General features: G+C 44.2%; 1 protein-coding gene across 1 annotated transcript in view; it reads right to left on the minus strand.

Moving 5' to 3' along the window:
• Positions 1-5,833: 5,833 nt before the first annotated feature.
• The window catches only part of apaf1 (apoptotic peptidase activating factor 1), a 51,252-nt gene continuing 39,849 nt past the window's right edge, over positions 5,834-17,236 (minus strand). Inside the window, exon 27 of the mRNA XM_061252869.1 lies at positions 5,834-7,382. Within this exon, the coding sequence (XP_061108853.1) occupies positions 7,236-7,382 (147 nt within the window). The 3' untranslated portion in view covers positions 5,834-7,235. The remainder of the gene's footprint in view (positions 7,383-17,236) is intronic.

Raw genomic sequence — 17,236 nt, forward strand, 5'->3', positions numbered from 1 at the left:
GGGATGAGGAAGGGAGGTAGGGAGGGAGAGATACACAATCTTCTCATTGCTGGAGACAAACCGCACATTTCTCAGGACCTTCTGCACTTCTTCGAGCAGAGGGAGGATAATTGACTGTTCCTCCCTGACCTGATTGGACAAATACATTTCTGTGTGTGCGTGTGTGTGCGTGTGTGTGTATGTGTGTGTGCGTTTGTGTGTATGAGAGAGAGAAGCTCTTAGTCTGGTTAGCGGTTGCTGTCTAGATGGAGCCCCCTTCTCCAGCTGGCCTGGGTCCTGCAGCCCCTAATTAAATGTGCAGTTTATGTAACATAGCCCATAACGAGGCCCAGAGAGGAGCCTACTCTGTGGGTTTTCCATTACTGCGCTTCAGTAGAGAGCGGACTGGGTGTGAAAACATACACACACACTGTACCCTGCAGAGCCCTGCTGCAGAGCCCACCTGTCTGTACGGCCCTGCCTCTGAACCCTCAGTCCCCTCAGTCACTCACCTGGAACAGAACACCTGGAACAGGACCCCTGGAACAGGACACAAACGCATGTCAAACGCAGGTATGGTCGTGTGGAGAATACGATGACGGGCACCAGAACAGCTCACACTGCAAAAAAACGACAAATAAGTTGCTGTCAACAAATATTTTAGTCTTATATTTAGACTTGAAATTTATTTTTCTTCTTATTCCTACTACTTTTCTTGCTAAGTAAGACAAAAAATATTGACTCATTCAAGATTTGCCAGTGGGATAAATAAATAAAATCACTTGTCAAGCAAACAGTGACTTGAAACATGCTGACATTTCCTACAAGCTACAGTAAAATAATACTCCTGAGACCCAGGAGAAAAAAACCTTAAGTATTTGACAGTGTTTCGGAATGACAAAAACATGTTGGAGTGAAAATATTAGAAAATATATATTTAATTTAATTTTAATTGAACGTCTAATTGTATGTCATGAGAAATACTGCATAGAGCTCAGACAAGCCAACATTTAATGTCCTTGGATGCAGGGTCTCAGGAGGTTAAGACTCATTACAAGATTAAAACACTTCTAAAGACAGATTTAGTTTTTCCAGTGCAGGGCTGTGGTTGACTTTGAGCTCACTTCCTCTCTCTCTGACCTCAGATTCTTCCAGCAGTGACAGCACTTTTCTCTTCCTGGAGCCCTGCCCTGACAGAGCAATCCCAGGCCCCACCATGAATATCTGCCCAAACTACGCATGAATGTCAAACAAAGTCTGCAGGTCAGCCAGCATAAGAGGATAATGTTCCTGCCAGGAAAATATAGAGTATAAAAAAATCATTCAGCAGGGTCTCCGTCCTTAAATGAGAAGATTTCATTCCTTTCAGATTAATTTTAATTCCGTTTCTGGTTCTGACAAGCCTGTCCTAAGGTTCCAGATGTATTCGGGTAGGATCTACATGCAAAGCAGCTTATTTAAGTCAGATTTCGAGAAAGAACTGCTTTTCAAATGAGGGGAAAAGTCCAAATCTGACTGATTACACAATGACTGATACACTGTTTGATGTCCGTATGTGTGGTGCATTGTTGGACATGTAGTCTCTCGATGCAAGATGGGGGGTATGCAATACAATGATAAATAATATGGGTGTACAACACGTTGGCGCTCAGCTGTACTGACACGTCGCTGGAGGTGGAGGGTGAGGTGGCGTCGCGCCACAGCTGTCAGACCGGTGTGAGATCAGACCAGCACTAAATCATTCTGCTCCAGATGTGTCACAACTCATTTTGGCTTTTCGGCAACAGCCGCTGAGTCTGAGCGACAGACTGTGTCAGTGGCAGGCAAAGACACGCGTTGTACAAGCCTACCGCCGCACACCAATACTGCAGACAAGCTGCAACACACGACATGCTTCACAAGCTTACTGCCATTGAACTACACTACCCAGACCTCCTGGCTGTGTTTCAGCACATGTAATGCAGTATTGTTTTATGCGATAACTTGATAAGCATTCATAGAAATTTATAAATTGGGTGCATACCATGCCAGTAGGCCCAAACCTATTAGTACAGGGCTGCCAAACCATGTTCCTTAGCACACCTAATTATACTAGTTGGCTGTTCCACAAGCTGTTGAATGAGGAGTGCTTTCTTAGGGTTGGAGTGAAAACCTACAGGATGATAGATCTCCAGGAACAGGGTTGGGCAGCCCTATATTAGTAGCTACTGTGCAGCACTCAAACCAATGAATCTCTAAGCTCATGAGTCATGACTGTAGGTTTATCACATGTTAGATTTGCAGTGAAGAGCACAGGGGAGAGAGCATCACCAGGGCTCTAGGAAACTGACAGTTCCAATCCCACATCTTTTTAATTTTCATTATTTTTATGAGCCTGAAACTGAGCGCTTCTCCGCTGCCGTGCCGGTTCCGTCTTTCCTGCTCTGACTCTTACACAGCTCACAGAACAGCGGCCTGAGCGACGGTGAAGGATATTACTGCCGTTCCCAAAACACCAAAGTTATATCCAATTGAGCAAAATGCAGTGTGTGTAAGCAGTCTTTCTACTGGTTGAAGAATGGCCATAATAGAAAAACATCTCCCGTCCTAGTATTGATCAAACCCGACACTGCTCGGCTTATCGATTTAATAAAAGAGACTGCTCCTGGAAAAATATAAAGCCTTCTGAGCAGAATCGGTGTCTCGCAATACCCTTTCCCGTCATACCCTTTTTACCCTCCCCCCTCACAACCGACAGTGTTCATCCTCTTCACACTTTCTCTGTAAACCCGCTGCACAGAGAGGCTGTTCCACTAAAGCCTGTTTTACTTTCTTCTATACTTTTATTGAGGGATTAGCCATTATTGCTCCAAGCACCGTGATTTACGCTGAATATACCGTATCTCTCACTGCCAAATCACCTCCCCCTAGACCGCAGGAGAAACTGTGTTCAGAATAAGGGTTTCAGCCTGTACTGTGCTTGGTTTTTTAGAATGTTTTTGTTAGTAAGTGTTAGAACTCCACTGTTGTTAATTACCAGTAGTGCCCGTTACATCAGCATTAGAAGGTCCAGTTAAGAACGATCTGTCTTGGAGTGTGTTTTTCAACATGCAGGACAAGTGTGTAATCTCCAGGTCCAAACCAGGGTGAAATAATAATGTGTTCATTTGAATGTAGTCAGTACATCTGTTGATCTATCATTGGTTCCTTTAAAAATTCCCAGGGATCTGAAGAAAATACTTCCCCCCCCCTCTTTTTCCCCCAATTTAGAATGCCCAAACATATGTTTACCTGCACTTAATGGTGCTATACTGCACATATGTGACCCAGGTCTGGTCCACTATCCTCAGGAGTTCCCTATCCTGTCACATGACCAGGCGGAGGGGCATGCGGAGTGAGCATGTCCTTCTCAAACCTGTGGCAGCACTGGGAGTAGTATCACTGCCTTGTGTCATACTGGGTGAGTTATTGTACCTCCACCCTCCTACCTGCCATGCTCCCGTTTCCCTGCTGGGTGAATCATTTCTGGGGTGACAGTGGCATCTGTTCCCTGTACCTCCGCCTTGGACTGGGGCCACTGAGCTCTATACACAGGGAGGGAGTCACGCTGGCACGCACGGTGCCACAAACTGACAGGAACCAATACTTGGCTGAGCCCAGGGGAAGGGATAGGAAGCGACACTGCCAGGGGCAGCAGGAGGGGGAATGTTAATGTGGTGGCACTGCTCACCGGTGCCAGGAACCAATGTTCTGCCAGGTTCCCCATCAAGGGGAGCATAAAACCTGGGAATTCATACTGTTTCAGTCTGCATCCCCCCTTCCACTCTGTAGATAACTCCTGCATCTCATCTGAATATTCCTGTGACAGCCCTGAACAAACACTCTCTCTCCCCTTCATATCAGACATTTACACTCTAGATAAGCAAGAAGCAGCATTTTTAGACCAGTCCTTTGGCTTTATACCGAGTGCCAAGAGCCTTTCTTTCTTTCCGACACACAGAATTATTCATACTTTACTTTGACCTGCACTGAGTTTCATCAGCTATGAATTATGGCGCACTTTCATACCGTGGCAACAGCCAAAAGGTTTGCTGCATTTTGTGAGTTATCAAGGAGTCCTGGAGGGCAAGTAAATTTATATGATTTGTAGGAGGCTGTATAAAGATACAAGTAATATATATCTTCATGGACTGGACTTTTCCCTTTGTGGTCTGTGTGGAGAAAATGGACGTGCAGTAAATTTGTTGCCTCTTGCAGTTTCTTCACAATAGCATCGACGCTTTGTGTGGCAGAATGCATAGGGTATTTTTATTCCCCCTAAAAGTGAAAGTTCTGAGAGATTTATGGGCTGAAAAAAGGAGTTAAAACGTCGAGCCACCAGTGAGGCTGCACGGCAGCTGCGCTAGGCTAATTAGCGCAGCCCAGTTCATTGCAGTGTCTGAGGCTGGAGACCTCATACGGAGCTGGAACGGGGAGCGTACACTGGGGATACGAGACAATGGCTCCTGTGCACGGATGTCCCCTAACACCCAGACTTCAGCAGACCGGGCGCTGGAATCATCCGCACCCAGAGGCTCAGGATTTAATTACCGCCGCTTCTGACAGTGATTAATTGAGAAACTGTGCCTAAGTGAACATCAAGCGAACCTTTTTCAAAGCCAGAAAACGCTGCACCCAGGATACCTGTCTAAATATATACAGCGCAGAAGGCCTGATTCTGCTCTGGCACACATTCTAAAGCTGAAGGACTGCAAAGAATTACAAACCACCGTGAGAAACTTTCTTTCTGACTCAGCCATTTTCATTAATCAAGCATAAGCACAACTTGAGGAAATGATCTTAAGATGACATTTAAGTTTAAATCCAAGAACATTTTTTCTAAATTAGGAATTCCTCATTTTCTTTCACATGGTAAGGGTTTCACTGTGAGTTTAAGCTGCACTCATCACAGAGATCACATGGTTATGTTCTGAATGATAATTGGTCACACATACCCCAGGGTTCTTTTTATGCTTCTCCCTGATTGGCCACTGTCAGGTCCCTTGACCAGTTACTGTACATCAGATGACTCAGTTCTACCTCAGCAGAGCCTGCAGAACTTCAAAAAAACTGACAGCTAGAGTTACAATGAACAATTAAGGTCACACTCTTATTAGTCTACATGGTTTAAGTCAGGATTCATAATTACAGTATGCAGTAGGCTACTCCATTGGATAAAAATCTACAGGCTTAATTACATACAGTAGTGAGCAATGTATCAATATCTCTCTGTTCTTAATTACTGTATGTGCTCTAGGAGAGCTCTACGCATAGCTCTAAAACACTGGGGAAGATTTTTTGTATCTGCATTAGCACTGATTCTGTTGGGTTCATTAAAAACAATCAAATGACCAGCAGGATTATTAAAACTGGGACAGTACTGTTCGGAGACGGGAAAGCAGTGCTTCATACAGGTTTGTATAAAGTCATTACGATTATATATTATTCATACTGGTCTCCTTGTCCTGGAGCCCCATCTCCAACCCATCCTCCATTTCACAGCTGGTTTTTATCTCATGTACAGTACAGTAAGATTTGTTTTACACAACAAGCCCAGGGATAATGGCAGGTAATTGACTCCCTCTGTAACTGGCAGCAGTGAGAAACAGCGCTTTGTGGCAGAAGCAGGTGTGCCTGTCTGAGACTGTATCATTATGGAGCAACAGAGGGTGGACAGAGAGGCCGTCTGATTGGTTCAAATCAGTCAGTCATTAATTAAGCTATTAGCTAAAATGGTTCCATGTGGGTTGAGAACATTAGGACACCTTGCTTGCCTGCAGTATGACAAGCTTTGGTCACGCACTGGAGTCTGTCAAAAGAATGACAACTAGCAACGTGCAGCTGTTTTTCTCTTTTATTTTATTCTGCCATTACATCACATCCACACGAGGACAAGACCAGATTTTATCCTTATTCAGCACAACAGCAAATTGTACGCTTTTAAGTTCCATTTTTTGGTACACCATTCCCTCTTTTACAGAATATAACCCATGAAAAGATTGAGTGACACAGACAATTTTACTTCAAAGTACTTCAAAAAATTCACTAACATCTAGGGTGCACCATTTGGTATTTTCCTGAGAAGAAATATTTAGCGGTCACATTTTTCACAGACACAGCATGTCAGTGGACTGATGCTATAAAGGGGGTATGTTCAGATACCCTGTCAATCACCCAGTCAATCAACCAGATGACATCACTCAAGATGACATCATCCAGTACTCTCTGTGTGAAGCAGGATTGTCTGCGCTTGAGCGGAGAACCCAGTCTAGGTCCAGCTGTTCACCCGTTTTAATCACCAGTCACACTGATATCTGTAATAAAGACCTTCCATCAGCCCTGCTCCGTAGCTTAAAACATCACACCCCTAACACAAACGTCAAACCTTGGTAAAAACTTGATGACGATTTCTGACACCGATGGCTTCTGGTCTGTCACAGACGAGCCAATTACTGCATCTCCTGAATGCTCAGAGATTAAGGCCTTATATAAACACGTTACATTTCCCAACTAGAATTTTGGGGCAATTATTAAAAAATTGTCTAAAAAAGTTTCATAATGGCACTAGCACAGCTGTGTTAGTGCAGTCAATTTCACAAACCAATGTTTCTCCTAGGGCTGAATACAAAATTAGTCTCCATACTTATTTTAATAAGTACTCACTTAAAAATTTTAGTGGTTTTGTATAAAAGGTTATATAAATGCAGTAGTTATGCAAAACATTTTTGTAGCACAATGAAATTACTCTTTTTTTATTGCATTACCTGACATTTTCATTGAAACTTGATTGTTAATGTTGGATAAAAAGTTATGAAGCAAGGTGGAAAAGGCAATATTAATTAGAATTATTTAATTATAATTAGAAACTAATGCAAAAATACTAATCAACTAACTGCCCTGGTTTTCCCATGATATAAAAGATGCAAATGCATATGTGGAGGCTCATTTAGTACCACGTGAAAATCATGTCTTTTCAAGAATCGCTCCATTTTCAGAAATCGGCACAAACCTGCTAATAAGGCCACCGTATTGCACATGGTCAGCACAAATATACAAAATTTAAAATACCAACATATATCTATAAAGCACATAGATTCCCCGCGTGCATGCATACATCAACACTGAGCCCAATGCAAGCCGCACTGTAAAACATCAAGTACCGTAGTACTGTAGTACACATTACAAATTATCTGGAATCTTCTTCACAGTGTATAGAGCGCTTGGACATCGGAGGCCCCTCATTCCACCGTCTTCAGGACGTAGAGGATCCCGATGTTGTCGATGGTGATGTAGGTCTTGAAGTCCCCTGACACGTGGAGCCCCTTCAGATTGGTTCCTGTGGTGTAGAAGGTCTGCAGGGCCTCCCCAGTGTTCAGATCCCACCACTGAAATTACGCAAACAAACACGCAACTTCAGAAACAATCAACCTCTCATTTGTTTAGTAGCCTGTATAATTAGGTTGTCACAATCAATAAAATCTATTTGAGTGAATGTGGGGGGAAATATTCTGCCCACATGTCAGTTATCAGACCACTTTTCAGAACTTCAACAGTTGATAAGTTGAAGTTCTGGAAAGCGTCAGGACAAACAGAAGCACATATTGAGATCCTGGAGCAGATTAAAAGCCCAGCCTCGGTAATACAGAGATGAAGTCTCTCATCCTCTCCTCAGCCGGTTTCTCCTCAGTCACACTGACTGTCTCTCAGTAGGCTCCTTCTCCACACTTCCGAGTTGATCTCACGCTAATTAAAAATATCTGTACAGATTAATTAACGTCCAACCCGTCGCGGGTGATGTAGCTCAGCATCACCATGGCGATGGATGTAATGTCTCCACAAGTCTCAGGCCCGATTCGCCGGAATCAATGGCGTGACAATGGGTGACCGTACATTTTATGAAGAAATAGTCCAAATAGTTCAGTGCCAGAGCCTTGTCCTTAGCTGTTTATCAGGCTCTAATGACCTGAATGCCATTCCTCATAAGTAATAGCACATTTATACCGTCTTCCCATCATTCCCCAGGTGATATCTACGTATGCTTGTTTCAGGGCAATCTGCAGACTGGAGGCTGGGCCCATTTAAATGAGCCTTTTTCTAATTAGGACAGTGATTCTGGGTCACAACAGGTACGATTCGGTATTGTAGCTGGTGAATGAGGCTTCACGGACTGCACAATAGGGGCTGTGTGATTTCAAAAGTGTTAGCTTAACTGAAACTACACTCATTACAAAAAACATTTTTTCACCTAAAAATACACCTTTCTTCAATTAATACATTTCTGGAGTTAATAAGTATGTGCAGCCTTATGTTTTTGTCTGACAATCTGTAACATATTACTTAGGGTGCATGGTCCATATTTAGTTTCATAAACTGATCGGCAGACATTGCGCTGAACAGCAAAATATTATTTAGTCACGTCAGTGGGATACTGACAGTACATGACTATTTTGTGGTTGACAGTTCCAGCACTGTAATTCTGACTGTGTCAGCATTCTGTAGCACTGCAGGCTGAGATTTCTGTGAGTGCAGGGACTGCTGTGGGATCACAAAGCTCTGGGTTTTGAGGGAAACCTTTAACCAAGACACGGCAAATTGAAGCGCTTCACAGAATATCAAGTTTTAATGGCTCTCCCACCTAGCGAAATGCATGTTCCAGTGGAACAAAATGGCTGCTTTCGCATTTTTGCTGAGTTTCCACAGATGTGCAGCAGACAACCCCCGATACATCCTGCTCACAATGCCCCTACATGCTGACTGTTAATAAAGTGTGAAGGTCTTGAGCTTGCCAATTTGTTTTTTTTCTGTGTGTGAGAACACTTTACGACATCCCTGCAGGGGTGAATCATCTCTCTCAGTGGCTTCCTTCAGGTGTAAATTCACTGAAGTGATGGAAACTGAAGATGAAGTGGTTACGCCTTTTCTTATGGTTTATGAGGGGCAGTAACCTCCTTCCAGGGCAAATAAAGTGGCTGATTTAGTGCCCACTTTTATGTGTAAAGTATCTCACAGTAACAGCAAAATGATAAACCCAACACATTCAGCGGCACCATTTACGTTCTGTGTGTTCTTTTATAATTCCATGTTAAAAACACACACACCCACACCACATACCAGACACACATCACATACACATACATACCACACACACCACACACCATACACACAGGAAGCACCGGAATTCTCAAGATTTTCCTGCAGAACTGGTTGCTACCCTACATCTCCCATGCTGAGGTGTTTCTGTAAGTGCTAAGCCAACTCCTCCAATAAGCGCAGAGTTGTGGGGAAGGGCACAGTAGAGGACATATTAAAATTCTGGTGAGTCTCTTGTTCCATTTCACGAAACAAACTGCAGCTTTTAACAGGCCATACGCATCAGAATAATGAACGGATGAGTCAAACTCAACAAACCGACGGGGCATGTTCGGGGGAATTACCGCACTTCCGCCCGCCAGGATTTCATCTGAACTTCAAGTGCCCTCTCAAACGACGTCTGCCAGGCTCCGGAGCGCGACGTCTCTGAGCCCACACCCTGGAGCTAGCGGGCCTGAAACCTGTGTGGGACTACGCTAGCCTGCAAGCAATGCACTTAAACCCAACTGCTTCTACAAATATCCGGCGACACAAATTAACAGCGTGTAAAATGTAAGGGCATGCAGTCCCTGGAGGCTGCGTATTATGCAGCTGGCGGTGCCGTGCCTGCTTATCTGCATTCTGCGCTCGTATCTTCCACAGCGCTGTGCGTGGCCTTGGATAAGGTCACTCGCTAAACTAACAGTGCGATGTAAGGTAACGCTCATTACATGCAGCTGGGAAGTTTATCTCACTTGTTTTTCTGGAGGATGGGTTCCTGGAGCAGTGCACTGCTTCTGTGAGCAGACTCCTGCTTGTGTGAGGCATCTCTGTGAGGGACCGTGGTGGGGGTGATGTGATGTGATGTGATTCTGTGAGAGTACAGCGGTACATACAAGGTATCTCTAGAGTTGAATGTTGTGGGTGTGAGGTATTTCTGTGAGTTGAATGTTGTGGGTGTGAGGTATTTCTGTGAGTTGAATGTTGTGGGTGTGAGGTATTTCTGTGAGTTGAATGCTACAGGCTGTGAGGTATTATTGTGAGTGAGTTAGGTGGTTCTTGGAGTTAAATGTTGCAATTTGTGAGGTGTCTCTGCATCACCTCAGCACTGTAAACTGGTTTCTCACTTTAGCGTTCCCAAAGGGGCAGAATGGCTGTAAGGAGGATTAGTCAGCATCCTGGCGCAGATGCTTAGCCCCTGGGTTCAGACAGAAACAGGGCCACTGCTCCGTCTCCATATGATGTAGCTCCCACCTCCCCGGAGTCCCAGCCACTCATTAATCATCAATCTGTTCACGCAGATAAATGTGTCGCATCTCCGTTCAACCGGCCAGCCACTCCATCCCGTCAGCGGTACGGCGCGAGACAGGGCAGTGCGCCCCCTATCTGTACACAGAGTCAACGCTCACTCAACAGCTGGTCCCCTGTGATAATGCTGCCCAATCATGTGCCGTGGAGGTTTACATTCCAACCTATCACTACACCAAACGATTTCACTAATTAGCACAAAGAGGAGTGAAGTCATTTGTGAAAAGAGCTGGCGTAGTGATAGGGTGTAATGAAAACCGGCATACTCTCGGTCCTGCACCTGACTGGGCCCTCCTGCCCTATCTGTCCATAGTGAACTCAAACTCTCAGCTGTGCGTGCCCTATCTACATCATTTCATTTCGTGGTAATGTGGATATTTGTAAATCTAGGTTATACTGGCTTTTAGCAATGAATGCAATAAGCCCCCCCCTCCCCCCCCCCCCTTTCTGGATATAAAAAAACAAAAAACAAAAAACCTAAATACATGAACTCATGCCACTCAGATCAGGAATGCACACCACAGAACCACAGACGGTGGTTATTAACCGGTTGGAAGGGAGTTAAACGCGAGAGGCTTTAAACACAGCTGCAGTTCAAACGGACGCCCCGGTCTCCCGCTCTTCAGCAGAGCGCTGGCATGCGTGTGAGCCTCAGCGTTACACAACCTGAAAATGTCCTAGAAGTGGGAGATGATGTTTAATAATTCATGCAGCTTGGGCCTTCTCCTTGCATCTCTGGCACTCTGATCTCCTGAGTGCTCCCAACTGCCTGTCAACTGTCCCCATTCCGACTGCACCGTGTCCTGCACCCAACGGGGCCGGAAGGTTCTGGAAATTAGAATAGTTCATTGGAATAAGGACAGAGTATTCATAGGCCCTGCACTGAGGGGTCATTGGCCAGCGAAATGGATCAATGGCTGCCAATCAAATAATTCCCGCCTGCCGGAGCCTCCTACTGGTGGTTTCGTTGCTGTGACAGGCTCTGAAATAGCAGCACATCTACGGTCCTTTGAATGAGGAGTGCCAAGGGACCCATGGTCTTGCCAAATATATTTTTTAAAAGTACATTTGGATCAGACCAGAGACTCAAGCCATTCTGGGTAATAAAGTACAGCTAAAAAGTGACCCAGGGTCTTATATCATAGCCTGGCACCAGCTCGCTCCTGAGCAGATACCATACTCTTTCTGTTGGCCCACAGCCACAAGAGGGAACAGCTACAAGGACAGGCCTTTTATGTATTCCTTCCTTCCTCCTCTCTCTCTCTCTCTCTCTCTCTCTCTCTCCCTCTCTCCTCCTACTCATCCCTTTTGTTGCTTCCCACTGTCCTCCTCCCTTCTCCCTCTATGTTTTAGTGTATCGCTCTATTTTTAAAAAGGAAAATGAGCAACAGACTCGGAGCACTAAAGAAAGGGGAGCGCTCTTTGGAAAATGGGCCACCAGCGACATTGAACTGAAATTGGCTGTGACCTCAAGACAAAAAAAAAAACACTTATTACCTAAAAGGAAACTTCATCTAGTCTTAAGCGATGAGAACATAAAGTGAATGGTTCTTTGCCATAGCTGGCGGGAATAAACACACCTGCCATCTCTTGGTACAGCACAGGTAGCAGGAGAAAGCGAATACATTTTACTCCACGATGCCACATTAAATGAAGCTAAATGTAAACAGGCCAAAAACCTCATTCAAGGGTGCAACATCAGTGTTCAAGCCACAATTCCTCCTTATTAAGTAATGAGTCAACCCCCATTTTTACACCAGTAACAGTGGGCATGTGGTTGGAATGAAAACTAACCTGACAGGCTGTGCTGGAAACAACCAGTTTCTTCACTGAATGAATCTAAATAGTTCCTGGAATATGGGACACGACCATTGATCACATGATCACCTGATCTGCCTATACAGCTGATTATGGGTTTATCCCAGGGACCTTATCTTAGGTGAGTGGAAAATGGTAAATGGACTTCATCCAAAGTGCTTTATAATTTATCCCTCTCATTTACCCATTCACACACCAACGGCGATTGGCTGCCATTCAAGGCACCAACCAGCTCATCTGGAGCAATTTGGGGTTAGGTGTCTTGCTCAAGGACGCTTTGAAACACTCAACTGCCAGACAACTGCTCTTACTTCCTGAGCTAATGTCGACCTGTGAATATATCAGTGCTAAGGTAGAATCCCTCAACATGGACACGTTCCAGTTCTGTTTTGCAGATGCTAAAATCAGATTGCAAGATTATAACCCCATTCAGGTTGAATATGGATGAACCTGAGATGTAGGACTGCATCAGAAAAACCAGTAAACCATTAAAGTCCAGAACTAAAAACTGCTGGTCTTCAATCCAATAAAAATGAACTGTTCAAGCCATTACATACTGCATATGGCTGAACACAGTTTGTCACACATTCAGTTTCTTTCTAAAGGAGAGCAGGACAGCCCACCTGTCTGTATCAGACAGGGAGAGAGCAGAGAGGTGCCAGATGGAGACAGGACCACAGCTGAAAGGGATCACGGAGGGGGTCACACCCCAGCCTACACGGGGAATTGCCCAGCACACGTTCAGCTTCTTAAATAGTTGAAATCACTTTATTGACCCAAATGCAAACTATTTTTGAGAGGGGATTTGGTTTTTGAAGGGCAGAACATCCACTTAAGAGAACAGGCTTATTTTTGTAACAAAGTTAGTTTCTCTGAAAGGTAAAATGGGGCAACATTCTGAATGCAATACAGGTGAATTCACATTAAACCCACAGACAGCAGTGGTGATAAGTAGAAAGAAGTACTCTTTCTTCTTTTTTGCCTTGTATTTTTAATAGGAATATTTCTTAAAATGTCTGAAATAGGTGATAGCAAACATCACAGGATGGATATTGTTATGAGGATACTGAACAGTGTATTGATTGTTTTGAAACTTGGCTTGGCCACGAACAGACGCAAAAATTATATCCCTGTTTACTAATAAATGGTGGTGTTCACATTTCTTTCTAGTGGCTTTCAACAATTTTCTGTTCAATACAGAATGCTGTCGAGGTATACAGTAGGGCCTGTCAACCATTTATTAAAAAAATAGGGGCTTATTTTTCTTCTAATATTAGAATAAATAATTAGGACACATTAGAGGCATAATCAGGAAACTTCAAACTTAAGTAAAAAAATAAAAAAATAAAAATTTAATATATAGGAATATTAATAGTTGGTAAGTGTTGGTAAGTTGGTAAGTGTTCATTTTGATGCACTCAGTACCGTTGGCTGGAAACCTACAGTTGTTCAGCTAGCGTTACTTGCCAACAGTCTAGCAGAGAAGATGGATAATAACTGGAAGTTTACCCAATTGTTATTTAGTAGTAGCTATGAAAGGATGCTTTGCTTGTGGTGATACTGTAAAGTATTCACACTACCCTAAAACGAAAGCTGTTTTCAAAAAAGACAGGGGACTTTTTACATCCCCATGTAAATTCCCATTGAAGAGCTGTTTTCAGACAGGAACTAACACTATGCTATTTAAGGAGCCATATGTTTAGAATTTCCTCTTCCCGAGAACGGTAACTGCATTACATGTCTAAAATGCTAAAATAACATTAAAAAGATTAATCAAATTATGTCTAGAATGAATTGGCAAGCATGACAGTAATTGCTTAATCAATCCAATTACTTTTAGTTAATTGCTATATCCCTATTTATATCTATACACAAACATGCTATGCTATATATACTACAGCTCTGTTTACTGACATTTTTGATGAGCCCCTGAAATTGGCACTCATTTTAGATATGTAATTACAGCTAAATGGAACTTATATTCTTAAAATTATTGACAGGTTAAGCTATAACAGCGTAAAAGGTTAAATGTGTCCGGTTGTAATTGCATAGAGGGGGAAATGTAGCCAGAGAGAGAGGGAGAGGCGAAGGGGGAGGGAAAATCAATAGCGAAGACAGTAATGCGCAAACATTTTATACGCTGGTGAAGTCTGAATGGCACTGAGAGCTCTGGGCGTGTTGCAGGCTGGATAAAAGCCAACGGATCGACACTTAATAACACAGACAACACGATACAGAGAACCGCCCGTCACTCAGAAAGACTTATTGAGACAGACCAGGGCGTGAGGGGATTGGAGAAGGAGAGAAGGGGGGAGGAGACTGAAGAGGGGCAGGAAGAAGAGGAAAGTGGGGGAACAAGGAGAGGAGGGAGAGAGAAGAGCGGTAAAAAGAGCAGAGAGATGGAGTGGATAAAGAGGAGTGAAAATATGATTTAAAAAGAACCTTTAGATCAGTGTTAAATCAGTCCCCCATGTAAAATGTTTGTGTGTCAGCTGGTGTAATTAGCACTAAACTGTGCAGCGGAAATTGGATAAACATCTTATTGTGTGTTCCAGTTCCAATCCCTGAGCCTAATGAGACACTGAGGGCTTACTGGAATTATCTCTCAATGTAGCACTGTAGACCCAACAATTCCCAGATCCATATTTCAGGCATCTGTTCGAGGCTCTGTAAACTCTGAGTGTGTTCATGTCTCTCAGGGCTGGGGGGGCGGGAGGGGGATGCAGCTGGTGTGGTGTGAAAGTGGCACACATCTGAATGAAATGGGAATTCAGCATTGGATCTCAATCACAGTGGGCTGGGAAATGCTTGACAATGTATTATTTATTATTAATGTATTCAATTTTCTTATTTGATGAGGATTTTACCACTGAGGAAGTGCGGTGAGGGACTGAAATCACACAAACTCACTGCGCTGCAAAATGTCATACTCCTGCACGCAGAAATGCACAACACACACGCATACTCAGGCACTACACACACTCACGCATGCATAAACGCACTCAGACTTACTCTGGCACACACGCATAGACACTCACGCGTACAGAAACGCGCACACACACAACGTGTGTGGGCGCACACACACACAACGGTTTAGGGAGCAGAGATGGAGTCTTAGAAAGAAGTAAAGAAAAAGAGAGGGATAGCAGGACAGAACAGGGGAGGAGTGAACAGCACTACAGCGGAGGGATAACACACAGGAGACGCAACAAACATGACACATTTCCCTCATCACCCAGCCTGGGAGCGGGAGAGAGTGCAGAAGGTCATTTTTTATCTTAATCACGCGGATGGTAATGACACTCTGTTATTCAGAGTGCTGGAGGAGGCATCGCCCTCGCGGGCAAACGGCGCCGATACTGCCGTCACCTGCCGCTGGCCGCGGCGTCTAATCGCTCACAACCTCGTTAATGCCCTCTCAGAGACGCAACGTCGAGACATCAAACTCGCCCTGCGAGAGAGAGAGAGAGAGAGAGAGAGAGAGAGAGAGAGAGAGAGAGAGAGAGCACACTACACAGATTTACCGTTACCTCGACCGCCCCAGTGCTCGCTGCCTGCGATATCAGCACAAAACAACGCGCTCAATACCAATCCACCCAGCCTGCGCTACGGGACACTGGCCATATCAGCTGTGCGTATTTCTTTTGTTGACACTGCAGCGGAGCTTGTCCTTGCTAGTTCAGAAGTAGACAGGCCTTCAGCTGGTCTGTGCTGATGAAACTCTGGCTCTCTGTAAGTGGAAGCACCACGTGGTCTGGTGTCAGACTAAGTCCAGGCTGGAGCACAGCTGGTAATGACTTCTTTCCTTCCAAAACCGCAAGAGCATCTCCTGGACTGGACCTAGCGCCTGTAGTGTGTGCATCATACATTGTGGGAGAGATTGTGTGCTTGCCTGAGCACTGCAGGGTTGGTGGGGGTCAATCATTTATCAGGAGTCTGGAATCCTGGCCCTGGAGAGCCTGGTTTTGGTTTTCACCTTGAAGTGTTTCTCAGTTCTTGCATATGTGTTGAAAATTCCAGAAGGTATTACAGCTTAATTTCTATCTGTCTTCGACACTGCATACACCGTTATTTCTCATTTCCTGTGTATGTTGAACATTCCAGAAGGAATCAAGTAAAAAAAAGAATCCTTCTGGGACATTCAGGATAAATACAGAATTTGAGTAATAATGCCTTCTGGAATTTTCAACACAAATGCATTTCATTTGTTCTACATTCCAGATGGCATTTTTACTCAATTTCTGTATTAATCCTGAACATTCCAGGAGGATCCATAATGTATGATTTCAGGAATGTACGACAAAGTTAGTCTTTCACAATCCTTACATCCGTCCAGAAGGCATTACACCTCGATTGTACCTCATGTCTCCGGAACAATCCGTAAAGCATTATAACTCATGTCCTATGTGAGCAGAAGATTCCAGAAGGAATTTGAGCCGAACATTTCATAAGGATTATTACTTCCTGACTGTGTGAGCTGAACATTCTCTCCCAAAGGAATTTGAACTCTGCTTGTGTGGACCTTTCCCAACAGGACCACTGCTTGCCCCCTACTGGTAGGTGAAGAGCATAGCATGTATTATTACTACTTCCTAAGGAAAGTAGAAGGGTATGGAGTCAGCAATATGGACAAACATGAAGCTTGCAGTGCTGCTTGACCAGAGCACAGCTGGTAATGGTGCTTGACCAGAGTGTGTTGGTGTGATTGCAGTCTGCCTGAAATTAACGTCTTATTCACGAGGGCGACAGCTCATTGCGCAATCAGCCGACGGGACTGCCTACAAGCCGCATTTTGCGAAAGAGGCAGATCTTACACAGCGCGGTTAAAACAGGTATTTAGTGCGTTCAACATATTCACTGCCTGTGGCGATATCCATGTATCAGCTGCCATGTGAAGGCGTATCCGGTGCAGGACAAAATGTGTACGTATTTCAGCCGTGGCAGCTATTGTCATTTGAATTAGATGCGAGATGTAACGTTGCGATGAGCTTGACTATTGCTGGGATGGAATGGGAACGTTGTGTGGGAGGTTCCATTACATCAT

The sequence above is a fragment of the Conger conger genome, chromosome 8 (genome assembly GCF_963514075.1).
Source record: "Conger conger chromosome 8, fConCon1.1, whole genome shotgun sequence".
NCBI lineage: Eukaryota > Metazoa > Chordata > Actinopteri > Anguilliformes > Congridae > Conger > Conger conger.